Raw genomic sequence first — 26,679 nt, forward strand, 5'->3', positions numbered from 1 at the left:
TAGTGTAACTGCTGAGCATCAAAAGGAACTGGTTCTTAGGTATTATCATGAGGATCCTTTGAGTCTCAAAATATAACCCAGGGTGAAACCTTGATTTCCTTTCTATCACACCAAGAATCATGGAGCCAATTATCAGAAAGCCAGGCCCAAAGTCTTATGTACAAGATTCAGTCCCTGTTGCCCTTCCTTCAATGGAAAGGTTACTGAGGAGTCTCTCTCAAGCAATTGATAGAATCTAGAACTGGGAGGTACCTCAGAGGTGGTCAAGCCTCCCATTTTACAGATGAGGAAACTGAGGTCTAGGAGAGGGTCAATGACTTGCCCAAAGTTATAAAACTCTTTAGTAGTTAGCAAGGCCAAATGCAAACCTTTGTCTATCCTTTCATGAAAGACCTCCATTGAGGATGTCATAAGAATTTGACAATATTAGAATTATAAGGGACCTTAGGGAATATCTGTTCCAGTTCATTCACTTTACAAATATGTTACCTGGAGCTTAGAGAGGACAAAGGACCTGGTCAAAGCTACAGAATGAGGAGGTAAAAAGCTAGAACAAGCACTCTGGTTCCCTACTTGCCAGTTTAGGGATCCTTCTTTCAAACTACTCTGTAAGAAGTAAAATAAGAGAGAGAGAGAGAGATCAGGGGTTCATAGAGCATTTCTGGTCCAATTGCCAGATTCTGAGAGTCAATCCCAGGGAGATTTACCTCAAACTGTCGGACCAGCTGCTTTGGTTTAACCTTAATGACAATTTCATATTTTCCCAAGTGTCGCTTTAATAGCTCTTCATAAGTCAACTCAAAGCTGACTTTGCTGCCAGCCCCAATGTTGACTGCAATGTTGAATTTTTCCATTTTCCTCCCAGAGGCCCTAGGGGAGAAAAAAGAAAATGAATCTCTATGCTTTCATGATTCTGAAAGCAGCACTCTTAAATTCCTATTGCTTTTCACTCAGAGGCTTCTCTTGGGGAAAATCCAGAATGAATACATTGAATTTTTCTTCTAGTCAAGTTCTGATGTTCTCACCCTTTAGAGATACCTTTTCTTAGCAGGGTTTAAATGCTTAAACCAAGTTTAGATGCCCACGATTCTGGGGAAGCTATATATGCATTTTTGCAGCTCCACTCTGCCTCAATATCTCCCCCCCAACCACATATGAGTACACACACACACACACACACACACACACACACAAACACACACACACACACGCATGCACGCACGCACATCATGTGGGAAGTTGGAGTAAGTGCTTACCTTACCAAACCTGCAGTCTCTCCTTTAATAATAGCTTTACGGTATTGTTTCCATGCAATCGCCTTGTCTTCGATATTTCCTGGATATGGGACTCCATCCACTGTACTGTTAAGAAAGAAAAGACACACCAGTAAAATATGTGTCCCTGAATGGATGCCTGCAGGCAACTTCCCAGCAGGGCCCTCCTCACACTTATCAAAGTATATACAGCCTACCCTGACCTGAACATATCCTGATCTTGAGAATACTGGAGCTTCTTACAGAAGAATTTTAGCAAGTAGTCACCCTAGTCCATGAGTCAATTAATTGCTTGAAGGGTAGGAGTATCTGATCAAATACTCCTTTACTTGCTGCTATTGTTGCTGTTCAGTCGTGTCCAATTCTTTCTGACCCTTGGACCACACTGTCTTCTTGGCAAAGGTATTGGAGCAATTTGCCATTTCCTTCTCCAATGAATTAAGGCAAATGGAGATTAAGTGACTTGCCCAGAGCCACATAGCTACTAAGTGTCTGAGATCAGATTCAAGCTCAAGTCTTGAAGTTCACTTCCTGCACTGGGATTAAAATATTCTTCCTGTGTCTTTTAGTAACCAGAAAGCATTGGGATAATATAAAGACCAAGGCCAGAGCTAAGCCAGGAAACCTGGCCCCTTTATCCTTTCTTCTCAAACACTAGTTCTGTAACAAATAGTTTTACTTTTTTCTAGAGGAACCCAAGAGCAGAGATCTTCTCTGCCTACACTTGCCCCATACGACCTGTGGCTGGTTTCATCATTACTTTGGGAAAGATCTTGGATAGGATTCCCTGATTCTTTCTTTAAGGCTAGTACTATTTGAAAAAAACTTTCAGAAAAAGATGGAGTATATCAATGTATTAGCTTTGGTTTTAGGAACTGCAGGCTCAAGTACTAGGTATGTGGGCCACCTGAGATTCTCAAGACCTTTGGATGGTCCCTAGACAGATAACAAGAACATTTGCACATTCTGATTCAGAGTACAAGTTAAGGAACAGATTACCCACATGAGGAAATTGCTAATGTAGGCTGTTTTAGGGATCTCAACATCGAAGACAATTTCCTGGGAGGTGTTGCCATGATTGATAGCTTGGCTGGTGATCACATAGTGAGCAAATCGGGAGGTTATTCTGCAGTTAACTTTCATACTCTGTATTTCTATTCCATTGATGATCTATAGATGAAAGATGATTATGTTTTGGTATTAGGGTCTCAGAGTGGTTGACAAATGTCCTTTCTTAGTTTGATTTTATCTAGTTCAATAGGTGATGTGATTTTTCCTAACGAAAAAGATCAAAGAACTTTGAAATTGTTGAGGGCCTCAGAATTTCAAAAATAATCAGAAGGAGGGGTAAACTAAATCAGAAGCTAAACCCTTGCCAATTAATTGTTCACCATCCAAGAAGGAATCCGAAACTCTCATCATCGTGAGCAGTGACTTGTTTGTCTCAAGAAAGACTGACTGAATGAATTATTTCAGGATTTGAAAATTATTATTATTATTAATTATTATTAGTAAAACCAAGGGGAAAAACCGACAACAATCTCCCAAGAATAAAAAGATTACTTACCGTGCCCTGAGTCTGTCTCTTCTGCAAAATAAAACAAGGTCAAGGACTAGGAAAGAGAGCTATACCAATAATAACTTGATTATAAAATGTTATAACAGAACCTCTTGGTCATTTTTGTCCCTTTTTATCTCCTCCTTAGAGTCCATATAGAAAATTCATATTTGTAAGAAGGAGGGGTAAAAAAGACAATTTTCTGAGTAACTTTGAAGGGCAGTGTGGGGAAAGGGAAAAGATTTCAGGGAGAAGAAGCAATTGGGGTCAGTGCATTTGACAATTTGTAGAGTGTGTGTGTCCTGTCATCCCTCCCTCTCTCCCTTCAATTTATGTTTTTTACCTTTCTGGAAGGAGTTAATATGAGCATTTGGACTATTTCAGATGGGCCCTCTGCTGATATCACCCAAACCAGCAAAATAAGCCTGCATAGCAGGGGACTGTTGTTTTGGGCACTCTGAAGTTATATTTTTTCATTCCCAAGTGCAACCCATCCAATACCTTCCATACAATGGGAGAAGTGACAAATGCATTTGATATGGTTACATACCCCAATGCTTCTGGGCTGGTTTATTAAGCCTGATGCTATGAGACCAGGGACGGATGACAGGTAGAGACACAACAGCACCTGACGCTCCATATTGTAAGTAAGCCTCAGTTTGAGGGACACACATTTATGTCAGACTTCCTAAACTACTAATCAATATGGTGATGTGGAAACACAGATTAAACATTAGACAGTCAAAAGCAAATATTATAAACTTTAAAAATCAGAATTCAACAGTTAAAACTTCTCCCACTTTTCCCCACCTCTACCCCCCCCCCCCGCCCCAATTTGGAGAGCTGCCTCACCTCTAATTTCCATTAACCTCTAGTACAATCAGACCACCTTCTATAAAAACTGCCATTAATGGCAAGGTTGTTATTGAGACCATCTCTAGAGATTCTAGGAGGCCTTGTTCATCCTCATTCATGTAGTATGTTCTCAATAAAAGGTGATAGCTTAATTTAAAAAACTTTTAAAATTCTCTAAAAATCAATCAACTTTTCGACATAGATACTACAACTACCAAACACAAATCTTTGTCGCTTCAAATTGAATTTCCTTCAACACGAATTTATTAAGGTATCTGCCCTATTCAATGTGCTGTCCACAGGGCTAGGAGAAACACAAAATCAATCTTGGGCCAGAAGAGGTACACAAACATTTAAGTGCCTATTATGTACTAAGCACTTTGTAAATAGAACTCATTTAATTCAGGATGATACATTAGACTCCCTTCATAATTCTACCCACATTGGCAAGAATGATAGTCATTACCATTGTTTCTACATAATATTCTCCTTGAATATTCCATAGAACCTTATTCTTTTTACTGCAGACACAACTAGACTTTTGGGGCATGATGGAGACAGTGCAGATTTTCATAGTTCACTTTGATTGACTTCTGATAAGACTAGTGAGGGAGAAGTACTGTTTGTTTCTCTATTTGGTTAGTCTGTACTTTGTAACTCTAGGGCAGATTCTGGGAAAGGATGAATTGTCAATAAACCAAAAATGAGGTCAAGTAAACTTCAAGCCTCAAATCACTTTCCTGATCAGATAACTGAACCTGAATCTGTAGTAAAATTTCAAATGAAATCTTTTTTTTTTTTAAAGATCACTGTCAAAGTTAAGGGAAAGGTTAACATCAACATAGCCCATGTTTATTTAGTATGCTAAAGCTGATAAACTAATTTCTTCAGAATAACATAGGCACTGCAAATATTATTGTTCCCATTTTATAGATGGGAAAATTGAAGCTCGGGGGAATTAATTTTTTTCTTTTTAAGAATTGATTTTTAAACATTTTTTAGTTCCAAATATTATACCTCCCTCCAGTCCCTCTCCCATTCGCTGAGAAGGCAAGAAAGGCAAGCAATTGGCAGATAGGCAATTAGAGTTAAGGGACTTGCAGCTAGGACACACACACACACAGCTAGGAAATGTCTGAGGTCAAATTGAACGCCAGTCTTCCTGACTCCAAGCCTGACTCTATTCACTGAGCCACTGACCTAGCACCTGCCCAGATGTAATGGGAAGAACAGTTCTGTAGCCCTTGCTAAATATTACCAGCTTGTTTTTCAGAAGTATTAAATCTACTTCTACATTAACACCAACAATGAATAAATGAACCTGTATCCCCACTAACCTGCCAACACTGAGTTTTGCAAATATGTGCATAGTGGTACTTCTAAGTTGGTTTGAACTGCATTTCTTATATTACCAATTGGCATGGGCATTGTAAACCCCAAAACCCAGGCAAACTGTAAGCAGGGAAATTCCTTCCCTACCTTCTAATTCAAAACATCTGATAACTCCTATAAGACTCTGAGAGAATTATCCTCCTTAGATCATCCTTTAGATAGGCAAAGAGATATACCTCCTTGATATCATCAAGTCGTATCTCAGACATCCATCTGTCCCCTAAACTAGGAGGGTCACCCCCTATGTCTATGGGCAGACCTAGTCATATGACCAAACCCCCCACCGAATGGCTGAGTGTTTACCACACTAGACTCATGTTTTCACCATGGCACAGAGTCACGTCTCCACTGTTGTAAAAAGTATAAAATCCACATAATTGATGTCATGGGGGGGGGGCGGGGTGCAGCTTTTCCATCCATGCTGTCCTCCCAAGGAGCAGCCTTTCATCTTGCTGTTCCACCTATATTATCCTCCTGGCCGGATTCAACATTACTTTCTAAATTAATAAATTTCTCTTTTTATTTTTAAGCTAAGTTTTGGAGTCTTTCATTCTTGCAAAAGGTATCCTTCCTAAGCCCTGGGGGTTCACCTCTGTGCCCCGCAACACAATGAGGTTGTACATTTTTCACAGTGATTTTTGTGCCTTCTCCAACTTAGGGAATCACATATAGGATATGGATTATAACTGCTTTTTGAATGACTTTTTAGCCCAGAGGTTTCTTTCAACAATGATACCTGCTCTGTATGGACAGAGAGGAAAAGACAGATATGTATGTAAAAAGTAAAAGAAATACCCACATATCTTCCAGGGGCAGGCCTGGTATAGCCACTCAAGAGTGCAATCTCTACATAAGCCACCAGATGGGTTGGGAAATAATGTAGATCCTTGATGGAATGATGTTGATATTGTTGAGATACCAAGGTTTAGTTGGTTTTTTGGTACTCCACAGTGAAAGAGACCTGTGAGCCTGCTTACCAGGGACCAGTATGCTGCTGACTCCCAGACAGATTAAAAAAAACAAAAACAAACAAGACAGGGATTTTTTTTTTTAAACAAGGTAATATGAAGGAGAGGATTAAGGAATTGGGATTCCCTAGCTCTAAGGGTTCTAGCTAATCACCCCCCTTCTAAGATTTCCACATGAAGATATCTTTCTTCCAAACTCCCTACTCTATCTAAATTCCCTGGGCTAACTGACTACCTGATACTACTTAATCCTCCCAGATTACATTAGTAGGATAAACAGGTCTTCTGAGTAGCTTCAGGGTAAACCTTTTATGTTAGGGTTCAACCCTAGTAGGGTTAGGCCTAAATTGGCTTCTGGCCTTCCCACCACAGACCATTGGTACAGGCTAGTGGGTCACCAATCTTCAGAGCAGTTGGGAACACTTTCAGTATGCAGGAAACACTGGAATCACAAGTAATGAAGGGTTTCTCCAGACAGAAATTCCAGATTATAGGAAACCCAAAACCTCCTCAGTTCACAGAGATAGAAAGGAAGTTTCCAGCTCCAGACAGTCCCAACAGCAGGAAGTCTAAGAGCTCCCCAGTAATGCCAGTGTTCACGTTTATCCCCTTCCCCGCATTCTATACACGGCCTCATCAGTTCCATAGCATGTGATTGGGTCCAGCAAACCTCTGTCTTTGCAAAACCTCTCTCTTTTACATGTTTGCCATCCATTTCTCTTCTTCCCTTCTTATACTTGCCAAGACTTGAACTACTACCTTGAGTGTCCTTGTGTTGGTGTTGACAAGACTTGCTTGAGTTTAGTCCTAACTCCCAGTTTTCCATTTAACTCTTGAGAACTTTGCATCCCCAGTACCTAGCACAGTATTAGTACAGTACCTGGTACATAATAGCTGCTTAACATATGTTTATTAAGAGATAATAAACACTCAATAAATGCGTTTTGATCAATAAAATGACTAGTGCTTTATTCAGATTTTCTTTCTAAGGTATAAAAGTTTCCAACATGGTTCATCAAAATACCTTGTGTTGACTGATCAGGCATGGTGGTACTCAACTCTCTAATCTCTGCTGCTGAGGAGTCTGAAGCTGGTGGATTACTTGATCTTGAGATTTTGAGCTGCAAAAGTCACCATACCAATTCGGTGAGGCCTCCCAGGAGCAGAGGTTGGGGGGACAATGAAGAGAGATAGAGAGACTAATTTGGCTGCCCAAACGAGGTGTTCCACAAAAACTGAGTGAGGTGGATTTAAAATTTTTTCTATATCAAAATGTTTGTTGAAACTTAAATGCAATGGAATGATAATGTTCAAGTTTGGCCCTAAAGCAGAGATATTAGAAGATAACTCTTTCTTAAAATGGGAGACTATGAGTGTGAAACACATGATATCAGAGTTTTTAATATGTTGGCTAGTTATGCTGAGATGGTCCCCTTTCATTTTGATTAATTATAAAGATGTTTGGAGGAGTACCAGAGGGAGAAGGAATGAGTAAGAAATGTACATAATGTCAAAATTAGTCATATATATTTTAAGATTCTTAGTAAGTCTTTGATTCCTTTGTCCATCTACTCAGTTGTTGTTGTTTGTTTGTTTTATTTATTTATTTATTTGCTTTTGCTTTTTACAAGACAGAAAAGATCTCAAGATGAAACTAAGGTCATTCTGTGGGACACAGTTAGAACCACTGACAAAGAATTCTGTTTTCAGTTTAGTTTCTAAACCAGTAATAGGGGATTACATTTCAGGGATTGGCCCCAGGGCCCTGAATTCACTATTCTAATTGCCTCCTACTAGGAATAGAGACAGGCATTTTAAGAAATAGGTTAAAATAGTACCTACTATCTCCCTCAAAATTAATATGGGATGGCATTTCAATAAATATTTGAGCATCACCTCCCATGTGTAAGATATATTTCTAATTGCTAGGGATACCAAGGTAGATGTAACAACAGTCCCTGTTCTCTAAAGGTTCTTCCAAATCCCATAGCTAATAGGAGCTGGAGGTGAGGAAGGGGAAAAATACACAGATAACTATGATGTAAGAGTGAGATAAGTAAGGTCAGACAGAAGGACAGGAAAAATACTATAAGAAATCTGAAGGAAAGATCACTTTCACTTTCCATTCATGGAAAGAGATAGGATCTGAGTTGGACCTAGAAAACAAAGATTTCAAGAAAACAGAAAGAGCAGAGGATATAATAGAGGACTGAGTTTAATCTATTTTGTCTGAAATGTAGGCTGTAAAATACCGGAAGAGTATGAACTAAGACAGAAAAAGTAGAGCATTGTGGTGCATTCATTATGACTATGTCAAAATGGCAACCAAACAACTGGTCAAGTAGATCTGAGCAATCATAAAAATAAAAATAAAAAACCAATTGATGAAATTTTGTTCTTACTGTTCTAAATGGGATTTCAGATAAGGACTGGACTAAAGAGTGCTGAAATCCCTTGATTCTGAGAATCTGGAATTGTAAATCTGGTTGATTTAGACTAAATGTCTCTCATGGCTTTCATGGAAGACTCAGTAGCAAAACATTGTAGGATCATAGACAAAGCTGGAATAATCCTTAGGGACTATCTAATCTAATTCCTTCATTTTACAAATGAGGAAAACGAGGTCCAATGTGGTCAAGAATAAATAACAGAGGTAGTATATGAATCCAGCTCCTCTTAAGTCAAACAGAAAAAAAAAATCAAAGGATAAGCTCTTTATTGGGAGACTAGGGGAAATTGACCAGAGATATAAAAGAATCAGAGAAACTTAGTCAAGGATCAGCACTGAGGGAAGTGGGGTTAATTTAGAAAGTGGACTCTGATTCAATACACAGCCTTATCCAGGGAGGCCCTTAGTTCTAGAGAGGAAAGGTATGGGAGATTCCTTGGCAGAATGTCTCACGCCTAGAGAGAGAGCCAGGGAGAAGCCATAGTAGAGGGAAACACTGCGAGAAATGACAGCAACTGAAGGCAGCGGTGAAATGGTGAGAGCTCCCGGACCCCACCCCAAAGCGAGAGAAGGCACCATTGGATAACTGGATCGAGCTAAGAAGTTCCCCAAGGGAAAGTAGAAAGAGCCACAGAGCCACCTGGCTCTTCCTCTCCCCTTCTACGCTAAACTCCTCTCCCAAGGCAGATCCCGGAGTTGGAGCAATCGCTGACGCTACTTTTCCTGTACTGTTATACTTTTCTATTCACCCCGGTACCTTCCCTTGCTTCCACTCTCTTTTCAGGATGCAGATGCTCCTTCCCTCCTTCTATACCCCGCCCTCCGGGCCCAATTTCTCTTTCAGTCTCGGTTCGAATCAGGGGAGTTCCCCCGATTGAGATCCTTGGCGTTTTCAAGAACGAGGGGTTGTTATCATTACTGGCTGCTCTGCTTTTGGCGGACAACACCAACAACGTCCACCCTCACCAACAACCAGGTCAAAGCTTTCTAGGGGCACTAGGACCAACAAGCGCGGGAGATGCTCTAGCCAGCTGCAGGAACAGCGGCCCGCGCGTACTCTATGGTTGGTCCTCCAGAGCATGCGCAGTGACGGGGCAGGATCGCTATGGCAGCAGTAGCGGCGTCGGCTTGGCTCAGGCCGCGGGGTTCCGGTTAGGCCCAGCAGCCTCTACCATCTGGTGAATGAACATCTAGGCTTCCCGCCGCTCCTGCCGGGGAATGAGCGGCGCCTCGGCCCCCAGCCACCGCCGCCGCCGCCCGCGGAGATCATGCCCCTGGCTGCCTACAGCTTCCTGCAGGCCGTGGGCAAGGGTAGTTATGGGGAGGTGACGCTCGTCCGCCACCGACAGGACGGCAAGCAGGTGACGAGCGTGGAGGAGGGGAGGAGAGAGAGGAGGAGAGAGGAAGAGGGGGAAGAGGCGAAAGGGGGAAGGGAAGGGGGAGAGGAGAGAGGAGGAGGGAACCTGGAGGGAAGATGAGGAGGAGAGGGAGGAAAAGGAGAGAAGGGGAGGAAGAAGAGAGAAGCAAGGAGCAGGGGAGAAGGGGGAACGGAGGAGGGAACAGAAAAGTAAAGAGGGAGGAGGGGAAGAGGAAAGAAGAAGAGGGAAGTGGAAAAGGAAGAGGGTGAGAGGAAGAGGAGAGACAAGGGAGGGAGAAGGGCGAAGAAGAAGATGAGGAGCAAAGATGGCAGCGAAGGGGACAGTAGAGCACTTGTAAAGGGTTAGGAGCCAAGACAGACTGCTAATCTGGGGTCAGGAAAACCCGAGGTCAGATTTTGCCTCAGAACTTAATAGTTGTGTGAAGACTGAGCAAATCACTTATCTCAGCCTCAGTTTCTTCATCTGTAATACATCTACCTCATAGTGTTGTTGTGCAGACAACGTGAGATAATATGTTCTTACAAGCCATAAAGTGCCAACTATCTATCACTAATTGTTATCATTAATTTTATGTGTGAAGGGGAAAGAGACCCAAAATGTAATTCAACTGCAGAGGGTCTCAACTCCAGAGATGGTCTCAGTAACAACCTTGCCATTAATGCCAGGGGTGATAATGTAGAGATAACACCAGGGGTGACATTGTGGAATGGGGGGCTCTCGCTGAGGACCACTAGGTGGAGATTGGTAATGAAGGAAGACACAGAAGTCAAATTGAGAGAAATGGTGGGGGTGCTTAAACAGAAGGGTGTAGGACAAAAGTGGAAGGGAGGAGGTAGAAGTCTGAATTAAAAGAATTGGTGGAAACCTTGGGTCTTATATGTTTTATCTGAGGATATGGCTAATCAAAGTGCAGAGATAAAGAGTTGAGGGGCAGGCAGAAGAAGAGTAGAGGGGAAGAGGACTAGGTCAGAACTGTTAGTGAGGATGCTAGGAAAAGGATGAGGAATAAGGGATTAAGAATTTGGGAATGAGGTCAGTTAAGTGGCTCAGTAGATTGAGAGCCAGGTTTAAAGATGGGAGGCCCTGGGTTCATATTTGGCCTTAGACACTTTCTATCTGTGTGACCCTGGGCAAGTCACTTAACTCCCATTCCCTAGCCCTTACCACTCTTTTGCCCCGGAACTAGTAACTAGTATTGATTCTAAGATGTAAGGGTTAAAAAAAAAAAGAATTTGGGGATTCAGGCTGAAATAAGGGATAAAAGACTAAGAAGTGGGAGGCAGAACTAATTCTTGGAGTAGATTTCTCTGACTTGTTGAGGTTGTTCATCTTTAAGGAAATTAATTTGTCCCCAATACTCTTTTCAAAGGAAGATTAACAGAAGGTGATAAAACTGATGTGGGGGAAGGGAGTAGAGGGAAGGATGGTCATGATCATGGTGATGCAAAAAAAAGGGGGGGGACCATTTAAATTGCACAGACAAGCAGGACTTTTGTAAGTAATGGGTTGAATTTATTATGAACTTTTTCTTTAAAAGAAAGCAGTATGAAAGATAAACATTTTCATATATAATCCTTTTATGTTTTTATATATGTGAGAATGCTCATTTTTTGGTGATATATTCAGCATAAAGAGTATATTTTTTTAATTAGAGAAGAAAGGGCTTTTAAAACTAATTGCTCTAGTGTGATAATTAAAATCACTTTTAAAGATTGATATAATATTAATTCAAGGTCACCAAGGAATTCACTTATGAAATTCCTAAAAGAAACACTCTAGTCAGAATGGAGTTTTATGGTGGTTTAATTACAACAGGAGAGGGAGAGAAGGAGAGAAGGGGAAAAGAAAAAGGTTAACTCAACCTTCTGGCAGAGCCAGAGGGAGTTTAGGCCTGGAAGGCCAAGGTAGAGAAGACAATCAGTTCTTTGACTCACGTGACCAATCTGAAGGAAAGCTGTCTGCAGGCCTCCTCCTCCCTGTTCCAGCTCCTAGCGGGAACTGGAGCCTAGCCCTGTCCACAGGAAGTGAGTGAACTCCAGAGGCTATTCTTTGCCTCACTTCCTGTGCCTCACAAGTGCCAATGGTGGCTCAAGCTTGGTTTGGGACAGCCCAGGTGAGCAGTTAGTTATTTCTGATTTGTCATCAACTAGCACATACCCGTGCAGTGTGGGTGTGCACAATTTTTGGGTGCTAGACCAAGCAAGATGGAGATTTTAAAAAATCACAATCCCCCCTGATGATGATTGGGGGACTAGTCTCCCCAATTGATCACTAAACATAAGTGCCCTGTACCCCAAAAAATTCTGACTACAAGTGCATACAAAATTTCTACCCTCTAAGAGGAAAACTACAGTAGTTGTAGATAAGGGGAAATAGGAGAGAGAGAGAGATAGCAAACCAATGTTTTGCTGGGCACATTGATAAAAGCCAATTAGGGGGCAGTCCCCTTTGGCATAAGAGTGTACATTCAAAATAAATGTTCAATCAACCGCACCCCAAGGTTCATTCTGGATCTTCCTGTAGTGAAAGGGTTTAGATATCTTTCTGCAAACAGTTCATTCTCTGAATTCAATTAGCAAGCTTCTTCTCTGAAGATCTATCTCGAACAAAATTTAAATCTTGGATTTTATGAAAATACAATCCCCCCTGAAGAAAGTGTTGAAAAAACACCGAGTCCAGCTGAGAATGCAAGGTTTAGTATGGGGGTGCATGAGTTAATTCAAAAGAAAAAACAAAAACAAAAATGAAAACAAAATCAAAAAACAAAAGAAAAAAGGAAAATAATTAAGGGAAAAAATAAACCCTTTATATATATATTTATATATATATATTTATATTAAAGAAGAATTCAAAATCAGTATCACAATATCAAAAATCTGTGTATACAAAATTTTGAGAAAGCAAGAATAACTTTTCTTACAGGCCCCTGTATATGTGTGAGAATGCTCATTTTTTGGTGATATAGTCAGCATAAAGAGTATTTTTTTTTAATTAGAGAAGAACGGGCTTTTAAAACTAATTGCTCTAGGGGGAAGCTGGGTGGCTCAGTGGATTGAGAGCCAGGCCTAGAGATGGGAGGTCCTAGGTTCAAATCTGGCCTCAGATACTTCACAGCTCGGTGACTCTGGGCAAGTCACTTAACCCCCATTGCCTAGCCCTTACCACTCTTCTGCCTTGGAGCCAATAAACAGTATTGATTCCAAGATGTAAGGTAAGGGTTTTAAAATAAATAAATAAATAGAACTGATTGCTTTACAAAATGTATAGTAATAACAGTTGTTTCATATAAGATGATAGAGCATGACTGATTTATATGTAAGCATAAACAATTATATATCATTATGCAAAACTAAAACAGAATTTATCCAGTGTTAGGAAATTTTGAGTTTTCTTCAAGATTCTGCTATTTCATAATTTTCCCTCCACATAACCACCTCCATACTTTTAGTACATGGTTTCATACCTTCTTTATGGGCAAAGTACAGATACTTGCTTTGGCAACTCCCCTTTTCTTGAGATCAGCCACCAGAGTGGCCAATCCTCTTGAACCTCTTCAAACTTAAGTTGGTTGTCATGTGACAAGCAGAAAGCTAGCCACAAGGCTCATATTTAAAGGCTTTTTCATATTCAGCAAGACTTGCCAGGACTTATGTTCCATTAGCATTGCCTCCAAAAACCCAGGGTCCCCTGCATGTTGTAATGTGATATCTGAACAGGATTTGGGGAGATTGTTTTCATGAAGGGGAATAACATACTGTTTATTGTAATGGGACTGGTGATATGTCAACTTGAAATCTTTTTTAGCAATTTCTTTTTGAAACGGTGCTGTCTTTATTGTAACAGTTTTCTCATAGTCATTGTTACACAGTTTGTATACATTTTCCCCACATGAGATGTGCTATGTGAATTAGTCTCTTTGTTTGGTAGTTTATTTTTACAATGAAACTGTTTTAGAAGATAGATTTTGTAGGAATATGTTTTAGCACCCTACAAATAGTTATGAGGATTAGAAATAGTGTGTCTCTCTGTGTGCACATGTGTATATGTATACACATGTGTAAAATAGGTTTTCTTTGCAGTATGTCATCAAAAAACTCAATCTCCGAAATGCCTCCAGCCGAGAGCGGAAAGCTGCTGAGCAAGAGGCTCAGCTACTGTCTCAGCTGAAGCACCCCAACATCGTTACTTATCGAGAGTCGTGGGAAGGAGAAGATGGCCTGCTTTACATAGTTATGGGTTTCTGTGAAGGAGGAGATCTCTATCGAAAACTGAAAGAACAGAAGGGCAAACTTCTCCCTGAGAACCAGGTGGTGGAGTGGTTTGTTCAGATTGCTATGGCCCTGCAGGTATTAATCAGTGTGGTAGCATCTAATCTTCTGATCTTTTATGGCATAGAATTTTAGTGACTTTTATTTTGGTATAAGCTTTCAGCTGGATTGCAATTTTGTCAAATATCCATGGAAGTCTAGTTAACATTTTATGTGTATATACAAGGATATTTATAATAATGGCATAAACATCTGGCGTATGCTGCAGTTAAAGTACAGCTTTTTAAGTCTTGTGCAAAAAAAAAACAAAGGCACTTCCTGGGCCACAAAATTATTGACCCTTTAAGATACTTGGCTTCAAAGGAAATACAGGGGAGCTCCCTGACCTTTGCTTTGGGAATGATCACCATTTATTGTTGAGGAAACCAAGGCAGACAAAGATAAAGTAACCTGCCAAGGTTACAGAACTAGTGAATGTCTGAAGCAGGATTTGAACTCAGACTTCCTGACTCTAGACTCCAGTGTTCTGTGCACTGCATCCCTAGCTGCCACCTTTACTCAGAAAATATAGCAGTTTCAGTTAGTGTAGTCTCTGAATAGTAAAGCATGATGCAGTAACCAGTGTTACTAATGATAGTACCAGGCATCAAAAAAAGATTGTTAATGTTTAATGTCATCCATTTAAGGAGGAAGGAAAATATATTGGAAATATGTGTATTATGTTTTTGAAATATTTCCATCCAAAAATGATTAAAATAAAGGACACTTTAAAAGAACTTTTCATTTTTCTTCAGTAATGCCAGATATATTAGATGTCATTTACCATAAAAAAACTATTTTGCATTTCTACCCCAGGGGTATTTGTATCTGAACAAAATTGTAGTTGTTATAACTTTTCATATCACAGAAGGTAATATAAGGGAAATACTTTTGACACATTTCTTTATTCTTAGGAATAAAATTATGTTTGTATTTTGTTTTTTATAAAAGTAAAATAAAATTTATTTTGATAGAAGTGATTTAGTTTCTGTGACCACATAATGAATAGATTCATTATCAATTAGTCACTTCTCTTAAAAAGATTTGTCTTTATGTAGCAAGGTTTGGGGGGCTGATTAATACACATGAAAATAGAAATTGGGACACTCCCACAAATGGATAGAGCAGTTTAAAAATAGAAAGATAAGCTTATGTTTTATAGATGCATATGTAAAAGTGAGCTAACTTTGGAAGCATGATTTTTGCTCTGAGCAAATTTTTGAATGGCCCATTTAAATTTTCAAGGATACCAGACATAGAAATGAACCTATGCCTCTGCTTGGAGATTGACCTTGGGGATTCCCCTGTCTCTTTTCTACAGCCAATCTTTTTTTGTGGCAGGACTAACAATAAGACATTAAGTGGCTAAAAAACCCCACTAGAAAAGCAGAGAGACAATATAGGGACAGCTCATAATCGTGAGAAAAAATTGATTTTGGAAATGTGTGATCTGATAAAATTAGAACCTCTCGTGGATAGAGCTCTTTCATTTGCAAAGTACTTTAAATATACTCTTTCATTCAAGCTTCTCAGTGACCACATGAGATACTGCAAGTATTATTGACCTTTACAGATGCGGAAACTGAGGCTCAAAAGTTAAATGTCTTGCCTGTTGTCATACAGAAAGTGTCAGAGACATGGTTAGAATACAAGGCTTCTGATTTCAACTTCAGCTTTGTCTCAATGACCTTGAGTCTAATGGAGAGAACTTTGGGCCAGTAGTTAAGAAATTTGGATGACAGTTAATTGTGATTGTAGCTCTGACACTGACTAGCTGTGTTGCCCAGACAGGAAACTTAACTTCTGTGCCCCAGCATCTTGATCTGTAAAATAGAAATATCAGAGGTACCATTATGGGTTGGAAAAAGCCTCTGGTTTAAATCTTAAATTTTAAATCTTAGCATCTCTGATATTTACTACCTGTGTGGCTTTCAGTAAGCCTTCTTTCTAAGATTAAGAATGAACTACATGATTCCTTTGGTCCTTCTTAGCTCTAATCTTTGTTGCTATCTTGAAATCTAAATTTACCTCAGTAAAAACTATATTTCCTACCTGTGCTAGGAAAAAATAAAATGGTTTTAACTGGTAATATAATAATAATAATAATAAAATAACTTTTTTTAAACCATCATGGGTTACATTTTGCATTGTCCTTTTTTGTCTGAAAAGAAAAGTTATGTTTTATATCTAAGTGCCTAGACATTGCAGAAACTTTAGGAGAAATGTCTTTGTAGTATCTTTATAGCCAAAGAATTCCAAAACAGTGACCTAAATAGAACTGGATTTTTTTTTGTACTACTAATGAAGTTTTCTTTCTCCCTTTCAGTATTTACATGAAAAACGCATCCTTCACCGAGATCTGAAAACCCAGAATGTCTTCTTAACAAGAACCAACATCATCAAAGTAGGCGATCTGGGGATTGCCCGAGTGTTAGAAAATCAATATGACATGGCCAGTACACTCATTGGGACACCTTACTACATGAGTCCTGAATTATTCTCAAACAAACCCTACAACTATAAGGTAGAAAAGGGTTATCCCTGTCAACTTATCCTGCTTCTAAATGCTCATATTTTTAGAGCCAGATTGAACAATAGGGTAAAGGCAATTGCCTTTGAATTTACGTGGGGAAAAATATCGTTTATTACAAAAATTAGGAAGCATATAATGAAACCATCCTGACACTTTTTTTTTTTCTCTTTCCAGTCTGATGTCTGGGCTTTGGGATGCTGTGTTTATGAAATGGCTACACTGAAACATGCTTTCAACGCAAAAGACATGAATTCTTTAGTTTATCGAATTATTGAAGGAAAGGTAAAAATAAGTCCAGAACTGATTATATTTAGTGTTGGGAACAAGACCTGTTTTGCTCAGTGTTGCAAATAACCACTTGCCCAGGGTAAATAATAATTTATGTTAAGTGAGTAGAAAAAAAACATTATACATCTCATATGGAGAATGGTGAGCTTAGTGGTGGGGGAAATGGGCTGATAATACTTTTTAGTATCAGTTTGCAAGGCTGGCTTATTTGCTTTAGAAATATATTATTGGGTAGCTTTTTGAAAATAGGTACCCTCGAATAATACAGATTCAAAGTGATGTTAAATAGATATTAAGTGAAAGCCATTGAAAATAAGCCATGCGGGTTTCATCCTATTTTTGTTCTGCAACAATCATCATCTGCAACAATTTATATCTATTCCTAAATTGAGAATTGCAGAAAATTGTTATTATGTTTGATGTAGAAGTCATTGTGGCAATCCTTTTTAATATCATAGCATTTCATGATTAGTGGTTGGGCATAATGCTCTTTGCCCCAAAGCTGGGTAAGGGTAGAGCTTCTCTACTGGAGGGACCCAGGAAACACTATGGCTTGTCTACCTTTAATCCCTTATCCTAGCCACATGACTAACCCATCTCTTCTTGCCATCTAATTAAACTATTTCTAGACTAGAGGTAAAAATTATGACATTGTAACTCTTCAGACTATTCCTATCCAAAAGATTGCTATCTTAGGTACCCTGTTTATGTTAGACTGGTTGCTGTCAGTGCATATTGGAAACTGTTATAATTTACTTTTTTCCATCCAACATTGTCATACTTGTCTTTTTATTTCTTCCTACAGCCACCTCCAGTGCCAAAGGAATATAGCCCACAATTGGCAGAATTGATAAGAACCATGTTAAATAAGAAGCCTGAGGAAAGACCCTCTGTGAGAAGCATACTCAGGCAACCCTACATAAAACGCCACATTGCTTTATTTTTGGAGATCACAAAAGCGTAAGATATTTCCCATATGAGACTGGGGTAAAACGTTTAATATTTGCAGTAAAGTAAGGCATGTATATTTTTAACATTTCTATAAGTAAGAATTATAGCCAAGTCTTTCTAGCAGATGACTTAAATGATCACTCTTTTGTTTTAACTTTTGGCTGTGTCTGTATTTGTTAAAATAGAAAAATTAAAGGGCCAGAGATTAAATTGTTTGCCTGTGTAGTATTTGTTTATGTATGATAAGTGATTCTCAGGCCTCTAAAGGTCCCATGGAGGGGATCCCTCAGAAAAATAAGCTCCTATTTTATCTTATGTATGTTTTTCTCCCCAAATAGCTGTTTGCAGACCTATAGCTTTGGTCACTCACAATGTAACCTGTATTAAATTTTGAAGGGATAGGCATGCCTCCTGTCTTTGTGACATTGGGTAACTTACTACTTGGAGCCTCAGGTTTTTTATCTGAAAATAAGGGGATGGGACTAGGTCTCTGTGGTCCTTTCTAGCACTAATCTATGAACCTGAGATGTAGAGAGATTAACTGACCTGCTCTTATGTGAGTGGGGTAGAAAGAGAGGATTGGTAGCTCTAGAGGTCAAGAATAAACTGGGGAACATACTAGAAGTTAAGTGGTGTAATGAGGAAAATTAAGGAAGAAAAGACCTTAGAGAGGATGGCCAGATCAAGCCCAGGTTTCTTTAACTTCTACATCTTTGCCTAAAGACCTGGGCAATGATCAGTAATATCCAAAATGAAAACCTGCAATTCTTCATGGCAAAGAATTAGGCTTCCATATATATCAATGTGGCATGGATCTATAGCTTTGACTTTGTGGGAATGCCCCCCACTAAGATAACTTGTAGTACTAGCCCCTGACTCGGCAGAGAAACCTTGGGTTAAGTGATTTGTTTCATCACTGTGGATAACAAGCTGGATTTTTGCATCTAGACTCCCAGCAAAGGTGGTAAATCAAATATTTTCAACAGGAAGAGTTGAAAAAATAAGGCTTGGCCCATTTGTTTGTTAATAATAATAGGGCTATAATAAAAAACATGAGGGAGAGCCAGTGAGCCATTTATATAGCACTTTAAAGTTTACAAATATCTCATTTGATCCTCACAACAACATAAGGAGGTAGGTGCTGTTATTAACATTCTATTTAACAGATGAAAAAACTGAGGCATATAGGCTAAGTGACTTGCCCAGGATCATATAACCAGTAAGTGTCTGGGCTGATTTTGAACTTAATTTGTTTTGTCTTTGTTTTTTCTAATCTGTGCACAAGATAGTGTTTTTGTTTTTTTTAACTCAGTCATATATACGTTTAAATTTTATTGATTTTCATATCCCCAGCACACCTTGCACAAGGTGGGGCAACTGGTAGGTACTTCCTAAGTAATTGAATCTTGCTATGTTGAATGAAACAACTTTTTAATATATTTTCCTCATTCCTTTCTTCATGAAGAAGAACTTCTAAAAGTCACATTAAAAACTGTAACCCTAAAGCCAGACCTGTTGCCGAAGTTATTTCAGTGAAGACTGAATCAAACAATGAAAAGGTCATCGCTCAGCAATATTTCTCAAAGCATTCCAAGACACGTACAGAGGTATGTTTCTATTTAAAAGACACATTTAATACAACTATTAATATAATAGATTGTCTATTAGGCAAACATACTTTTGGCATTCCAACAATGTGATCAGCTCTTTGTAATGGAGAAGTTTTGTAGGTGGTAAAAGAAACAGGACCTAGGAGAGGATAGCTGATGTTTAGGGTTGGCTCAGAGAGGAGAGGTGGTTTGAAGAATTTCCCCCTTCAGCCTTCCCTTCTCAGCTATGGCTGCTCTCCCAGATTATCTCTTGTCCCTCTCCTCCTCCTCTACTACTAAAGACAAAAATGTTTCTTTTTAGGAAGATGTCTCTCCCCTTGAAGCTCTTCATTCACACTTTATTCAAATTTAGGAAAGGATAACCACTTTAATATCAATTAATTCAATTAGGATAATAAAAAAAATAATAGATTGATATGTCAGTTTATGTGAAATATTTGTATTTTTCTAAAGAATATGCTATGAAAGAATAAATTCTAAAACCATATTCAAGACATCATGTTAATGAAGTTAATTTATCTAGAATACTTTAGATAATATGGATTATTAAAATGCTTATGATATTAGTACCATAGTAATTCTTAAAGCACATTTGCTTCAACCTTTTCAGGTTGAAGAAAAATGTTTCTCCCAAGATAAGCCCATGGATGCTTGTGTCTCAGAAATAGCTTGTCTTAAAAGCCATTCCAACAAGAATGATGTGCACAGCCCTGGAGACTCTTTAGCAACAGTCAGTAAGGTGGATATTAACATTTTACCTGCCACAGAAAGAAGAAACTCAAAGAGTGACAACTTGCTACAAGATGACAAATTGAAATACTCAGATATTTCTAATGAGCCAGAAGCTAAATTTAATGTCTCCCTAGTGAAGGAAGAGGGGCAACAACTTAGTCCTAAGCCTGAAAATCTAGTTCCCTCACAGACTTCTATTGAGAACACTGATGAAGAGAAAAGCACCATGAAACTTGTTCAGCCCTTACACAAGGACCTAAAGCCAGTGGATCAGGTAAGCCTTTTAGCCATTGTCAGCTCTTGGTTTCAGAATATAGTAGGGAGGAATAGTTGAATCTTATACAAGTTATCTTGTTTAGAGCCATTAAAAAAACAACAACAACAAAAAACCCTTACCTTCCATCTTAGAATCAATACTGTATGTTGGTTCTAAGGTAGAAGAGTGGTAAGGGCTAGGCAATGGGGGTCAAGTGACTTGCCCAGGGTCACGCAGCTGGGATGTGTCTGAGGCCAAATTTGAACCTAGGACCTCCCATCTCTAGGCCTGGCTCTCAAACCACTGAGCCACCCAGCTGGCCCCTTAGAGCCATTTTAAAAAGAAGTGTTTTGTTTTGTTTTTTAATTTAAATCAGCTATTCTGTAAACCATTTTATATAAAAGCTAAAACAAGGGATTTGGATTCTGAAAAGTTTCTTAAATCTCTCTATCCTGATGATAACAAAGAGGGAGAAACTCAACAACTGCTTAAATTTGCTTCCTCCCTCCCTTCCAACTGTCCTATTTTCCATCCTCTCACCTTTCTTTTCCATCCTCCCTCTCTCCCTCTCTCCTTCCCTCATAGGCCTTGCCCCTATGATGCAATGATCTATGGCTAAGCCAACTCCATAATCATTTCTAACTTTTTACATTATTTTTCCTCAGTCTTCAGGGCATTCCCACCATCATCTGGGCTAGTAAGCTTCTAGAGAAGATTATAGTAAAAAACAGATTGTTTATGTTGTTTGATAAAGGCAATGAAAAGTAGAATGGTGAGGAAAAGGTTTTTAAAACCTAACAGTCAAGAACTTTGAAGATGAAGTATAGGCCTAAATTTTCCTTATTCCTTACTTGACTGTCAGATTACATTCACATTAGTTAAAAACTACTTTTGTTACTATTTTCGAGCTGGTTGTTATTTCCTCTGAGTTTTCTTTGTTCATGAAAATGCAAGGCCTTCTTTTTTTTTAGGACAGTTTGGACTCCACTGAAAAGCTCTTAGCATCATTTGTACCAGTTGTCCTGGTAAGTCTAATGTATCTCACTTGTTCCAACAAATAAGTTAAGGGTTTTTTCTCTCTTTAGAATTTGATTAGTTGACTTGATCTCATTTAATTGCTGGTGATGCAGTTTATAAGTTTTGTAAAAATCACTCAAGTTTTTCATATTTTGTAACTATTTTCTGCTTGATATTGAATTCATTGTCAAAGGAGAAAAAGAAGAGATCTTTTTCCTGTAGTTTTATAATTTTTTGGTTGCTAGTAGATGTAAAACTGTAGTTAAATTCTTTTTTTACTTAATATCTCAGCCTTATCTTGTGTTACTATTGAATTATAAACTTTTCTCAAAAAAAGACTTTTGATCAAACTATCAATGTCCTATTAGTTATTAAAAATAGACACTGCAGTAGTAAATGTGGTACAAGAGTATTATTTTAATTTCTTATCTGTCAACTAAATATACTTTTTCATTTAAAATTTCAGTGTCATTTTGTTTTTATATTATTTTCACTTTTAAATATATTTTTCCCTTGCCTCTTAGCCAGTGAGACTTTTCTTGTATAAAAAAAAGAAAAAAATCAGGTCAGCAAAATGAAGCATTTCCTCAGCCAAGTCTGATTATATGTAGTTCTCCATTCATAGCTCCCTACTATACTAAATTCTTAGTTTTAAAGAAACAAATAGTATTTTTACTGACACACTTTTACAATTACTTTTTTCATTAAAAACTTAATGGAAATTTTTTAGCCCAAAGAGTTCAGTTAAGTTCAACAAATGTTTATTAAATAGATAAAACTAGGCTAGGTGCTGAAGATATCAAGACAAAAATAAAATTTTCCATTCTCCAGTAGCAAGGATTTTACTAAGGGTGTACAACATGTACACAAACAGTAAAGGGAGAGGAGGGAGAGAAGTTTGACAGCTGAGGAAATCAGGAGTGGTTTCACAAAAGAAGAATTACCTCAACTAACCCTTGAAGAAAGATAATAACTCCTTGGTATTGAAATGAAGAGGGAATGCATTCCCGGGATACAAATGTACAGAAGTGGAAGATGTATAGAATGTGTAGTGTAGTGCAGAGAATAACTAGTCAAGAATAATTTTGTTTTCAGTTGGGCAAATAGAAACAAAGAATTCCAAATTGGGACAGAATAGAATGATATTGTTTGATGGCAGTCCAGGTTAGCTAAAAGGCATTTATTTTTAGAATTTCTGCATATGCCAAGGGGAGTTTGTTCCTCCAAGTTGCAGGAACACTTCTTAGATGGGAAGTGGGAATGCTTGGCCATTTAGAAAACTAAAATCCCATTTCATTCCATGGATACAAGAAATTATTTTTCATTTTTAGGATAGAATCAAACCATGCTTACATCCCCATAGTTCTGTGTCTGAGCCCCTCCGTTCACGGCAAAGAAGGCAGAAAAAAAGGGAGCGAGTTGAACGAAGTAGAGAGAATGGACAGGTGGGCAGAAACTTCTTTGGGATAATTTATCATGTATTTTTAACAAGGTAAAATTCTCAAAACTACACTAAAGTTGGGTACTCCAATGCCTCATTTGGGTATGAAGGAGACCTTGGATTTTCAACAGAAAGGAAGTTACAATAGGTTCTCCAAGCTGAAAATATTTTTACATCTGGTCCTTGTGATAGAACAGAATTTGTCCATCTGAGAACCAGCCTGAGTCTCCAGAGGGTCATTGTCATGGTGGTCTCAAAACTCTTTTAAAAGATATGTTTATTTATTTTGTTAAATATTTTCCAATTACATTTTTAAAATGTATTAACATTAATTTTTTTTATTTCAAGTTCCAAAATCCCTCCCTCCTTCCCATCCCTCAAAGCAAGCAATATGATATTGATTATACATGTGAAATTATGCAAAACATTTCCATATTAGCCATATTGCAAAAGAAAACACAAAAAAAACAAGAAAAAAATTTAAATTGTCCTTCCATCAGCACTCAGAGTTCATCAGCTTTCTCTGGTGGTGGATAGATAGCATTTTTTATCATGGATCCTTTGGAATTGTCTTAGATCATTGTATTAATTAGAGTAGCTAAGTCTTTCACAGCTAATCATCATTATGATATTGCTATTACTAGGTACAATGTTCTGGTTTTGTTCACTTCACTTTGTATCTTACAGGTCTTACCATGTTTTTCTGAAACCATCCCCTTTGTCATTAATTAGAACACAACAGTTCTCTATCACAATCATATGATACAACTTGTGTTCAGTTGTTCCCCAATTGATGAGTATCCCCTCAGTTTCCAGTTCTTCACCAACACAAAAAAAGAACTGCTGTAAATGTTTTTGTACAAATAGATCCCTTTTTCTTTTACATCTTTGGGAAATAGACATAGTAGTGGTATTAATGGGTCAAAGGATATATACCAGTTTTATAGCCCTTTGGGCATAATTCCAAATTATTTTCCAGAATAACTGGACCAGTTCAGAACTCTTCCAATAATTCATTAGGGTCCCAATTTTCCCACAATTCCTCCAGCATTTGTCATTTTCCTTTTCTTTTATGTCAGCCAGTCTGATAGGTGTAAGGTGGTACCTCAGTGTTGTTTTATTTTTCATTTCTCTAATCAGTAGTGATTTAGAGCTTTTTTTAATATGACTATTGATCATTTTGCTTTCTTCTGAAAACTGCTGGCTCATATGCTTTGACCAATTACTAATTGGGAATGAGTTGTATTCTTATAAATTTGACTCATTTCCCTATATATTTGAGAAATGAGGCCTTTATAAGAGAAACTTGATGTAAATTTTTTTTCCTGGTTTCATTCTAGTTTTGGATGCATTTGCTTTGTTTGTGCAAATTATTTTTTATTTAATGTAATCAGAATTATCCATTTTACTTCCCATGATCCTTTCTTTGTCTTGTTCAGCCATAAGCTATTCCCTTTTCTATAGATCTGACAGGTATATTTTTCCATGCTTTCCTAATTTGCTTATGGTATTGCCCTTTATGTCTAAATCATTTTGACTTTATCTTGGTATGTGGTGTGAGATGTTGGTCTATACCTAGTTTCTGTCAAACTACCCTCCAGCTTTCCCAGAAATCTTTGTCAAATAGTGTGTTCTTGCCCCATTAGTTTGGATCTTTGAGTTTATCAAACAGGAGATTTCTATGGACACTTACTACTTCATATTGTGTACCCGACCTATTCCACTTATCCTTCACTCTATTTCTTCCAATGGCAGTAGCAGATTGTTTTGATGATTAATGCTTTGTAATATAATTTGGAAACTGGTAGTAGGGGGTCATGACAATTCTTTGAAGATCATCTACTAAGATAAAAAGGGATTTTGATCTGAATCAGAGGCAGCAGCACTTACTGCTAAAATCAAATTCTTGAAGAAACTTCTCTCACTTTGTCTTAGATTTAGTTAAATTGACTGTTGCTCATAAGATACATAAAGACCATTAACAGAAGAACATGAAATACTTGGAAAGGATGACATACTAAAATTAGTTTGAAAATATAAACCTGTTACAAATAGTAGGGGGAATGTTTCCTTTTGGGAGAAGATGGAAAGAATCATTTGGGATGTGTAAGGGAACCAGCCAGTATGGCTACCTCTGCAGTTCTCTTTGGTGAGGTATGGATATTTAAATTTCTAAATGGAGGAAATAAGTGACTTCTTGAAGAAGTTTCTTACAGGCTTATTCCTTCTAGGTATCTTAGAGAGTAGTTAATTTTAGATGGATGATTTTTATAAAAATATAATTTTGAAGCTTTTTACAGCAAACTTTTAGAAAACAGTTTGGGGGAATTATAGTGTAGAGTGAAAAATGGAAAAGGATAGGTGAAATTAAACTTGTCTTAAACTTTTTTTTTAACTTCCCAGGAAGTTCCTCCTAGACCTTTGCCTTCTCCTCCCATTGCAAGTAAAGTAGTTAAGAAAACAACACATAGTGGTGCTACTAAACATAGCACAGAAGTAATGGTGTCAGTAGACAGTTCAAGAAGCAGCGAGATAACATCCTCAAAGGTTTGCAGAATTTTTTGAAATTTACTTACCCTTTGTAATTTTTTTTATGTAAAAACCTGGGTAAATTGTGGAATTCAGGACAGCATAGTATGGTGGAAGGAACACTAGACCTAGAAGCAAAAGACTGATTTATATCCCATCTTTTACACTTAAAAATTGTGTGATCCTAAGCAAATCACACATTCCTCAGTTTCTTCAGGTACAAACTGAGGATAATATGCCCCATACCTACCTCACAGTATTTTTAGGAAAAGTATTTTGTAAACTTTAAAACTACTATTTGAAAATTAACTGGTTTGGAGAACAGTTTACTAGAAGATGACATGTATCTCAATTCCATGATGAGAACATTGGCAAATTATAGAATGGGTGTCTTTGGGTTTGCTTTGATTGGATAGGCAGGCAGATTCCCTGGTTCTGGTCCCCTACAACTTCCAATATATTTGAAATTAAGGAAGAGTAAGTATTTTTTAAAATACATTAACAACTATTCACATGCAAACCTCCTAAATATGTGTGCCTAGCAGCTTGTAGCTTTGAGATTTGATCTCAAAATGGGCTTTGAAGGCTGATGCAGAACTTTTTCATGTGCTAATGATAGAGTAACTCTTCACTCTCATTCCTTAAAAGGATCGACCACTGTCTGCCAGAGAAAGGAGGAGACTAAAGCGGTCACAGGAAGAAATATTTCCCATTGGTAAGAGCTTTTCCTCTTCTTTAACCCTTTGGCAAGGGAGCTAACAGTGCATACATATATATATATATATATAATTTTTTTCCCTGTGTGACAACATAAAAAGAAATCATATTTGATGAATTATGGGAACTTTCAAGCTCCTATTTAGGATTTTGACGAGTTCAAAGTAATTTAGATAGTCTTAAAAAAAAATCAGTATATGTTTTGGGGTTGGGAAAGTGTAGTCCCTTTAGAAGTATATATAACTAATATAAGAGAATACAGTAGATTGTTCAAGTGAATTTTTATTGTATTTCCACTTCTAAATGTAGCCTTATCTTGTCTAGGTTCAATGCCTTGTACTCAAGAACATGAATGGAGAGAAGCCTTTGGGGAGGGTAATCCATAACTAATGATTTTTGAGAAAAATGTTATGAGCTAGCTGT

The 26,679-nt window shown here is 38.0% G+C and overlaps 2 protein-coding genes across 13 annotated transcripts in view; one reads left to right on the top strand and one right to left on the bottom strand.

Moving 5' to 3' along the window:
- The window catches only part of LOC100619001 (inter-alpha-trypsin inhibitor heavy chain H1), a 42,963-nt gene extending 39,431 nt beyond the window's left edge, over positions 1-3,532 (bottom strand). Inside the window, exons 1-5 of one of the 2 annotated variants that reach the window (XM_056804902.1) lie at positions 3,383-3,532; positions 2,842-2,862; positions 2,278-2,444; positions 1,257-1,361; positions 708-870 (exon numbers count right to left, since the gene is read on the bottom strand). In XM_056804902.1, the coding sequence (XP_056660880.1) occupies positions 708-870; positions 1,257-1,361; positions 2,278-2,444; positions 2,842-2,862; positions 3,383-3,472 (546 nt within the window). In that variant the 5' untranslated portion in view covers positions 3,473-3,532. The remainder of the gene's footprint in view (positions 1-707; positions 871-1,256; positions 1,362-2,277; positions 2,445-2,841; positions 2,863-3,382) is intronic. The other variant, XM_056804903.1, reaches the window with a different exon arrangement.
- A 5,381-nt stretch (positions 3,533-8,913) lies between these two features.
- The window catches only part of NEK4 (NIMA related kinase 4), a 39,139-nt gene continuing 21,373 nt past the window's right edge, over positions 8,914-26,679 (top strand). For 4 of the 11 annotated variants that reach the window (XM_007500476.3, XM_007500477.3, XM_007500478.3 and 1 more), the window contains exons 1-11: positions 8,914-9,857; positions 13,955-14,221; positions 16,509-16,706; positions 16,890-16,997; positions 17,809-17,963; positions 19,420-19,561; positions 20,175-20,570; positions 21,524-21,577; positions 22,901-23,014; positions 25,414-25,557; positions 26,188-26,254. In XM_007500476.3, the coding sequence (XP_007500538.1) occupies positions 9,765-9,857; positions 13,955-14,221; positions 16,509-16,706; positions 16,890-16,997; positions 17,809-17,963; positions 19,420-19,561; positions 20,175-20,570; positions 21,524-21,577; positions 22,901-23,014; positions 25,414-25,557; positions 26,188-26,254 (1,738 nt within the window). In that variant the 5' untranslated portion in view covers positions 8,914-9,764. The remainder of the gene's footprint in view (positions 9,858-13,954; positions 14,222-16,508; positions 16,707-16,889; positions 16,998-17,808; positions 17,964-19,419; positions 19,562-20,174; positions 20,571-21,523; positions 21,578-22,900; positions 23,015-25,413; positions 25,558-26,187; positions 26,255-26,679) is intronic. The other 7 variants (XM_007500479.3, XM_056804938.1, XM_056804940.1 and 4 more) reach the window with 3 other exon arrangements.

Source organism: Monodelphis domestica, chromosome 7 (assembly GCF_027887165.1).
Source record: "Monodelphis domestica isolate mMonDom1 chromosome 7, mMonDom1.pri, whole genome shotgun sequence".
Taxonomy (NCBI): Eukaryota; Metazoa; Chordata; class Mammalia; order Didelphimorphia; family Didelphidae; genus Monodelphis; species Monodelphis domestica.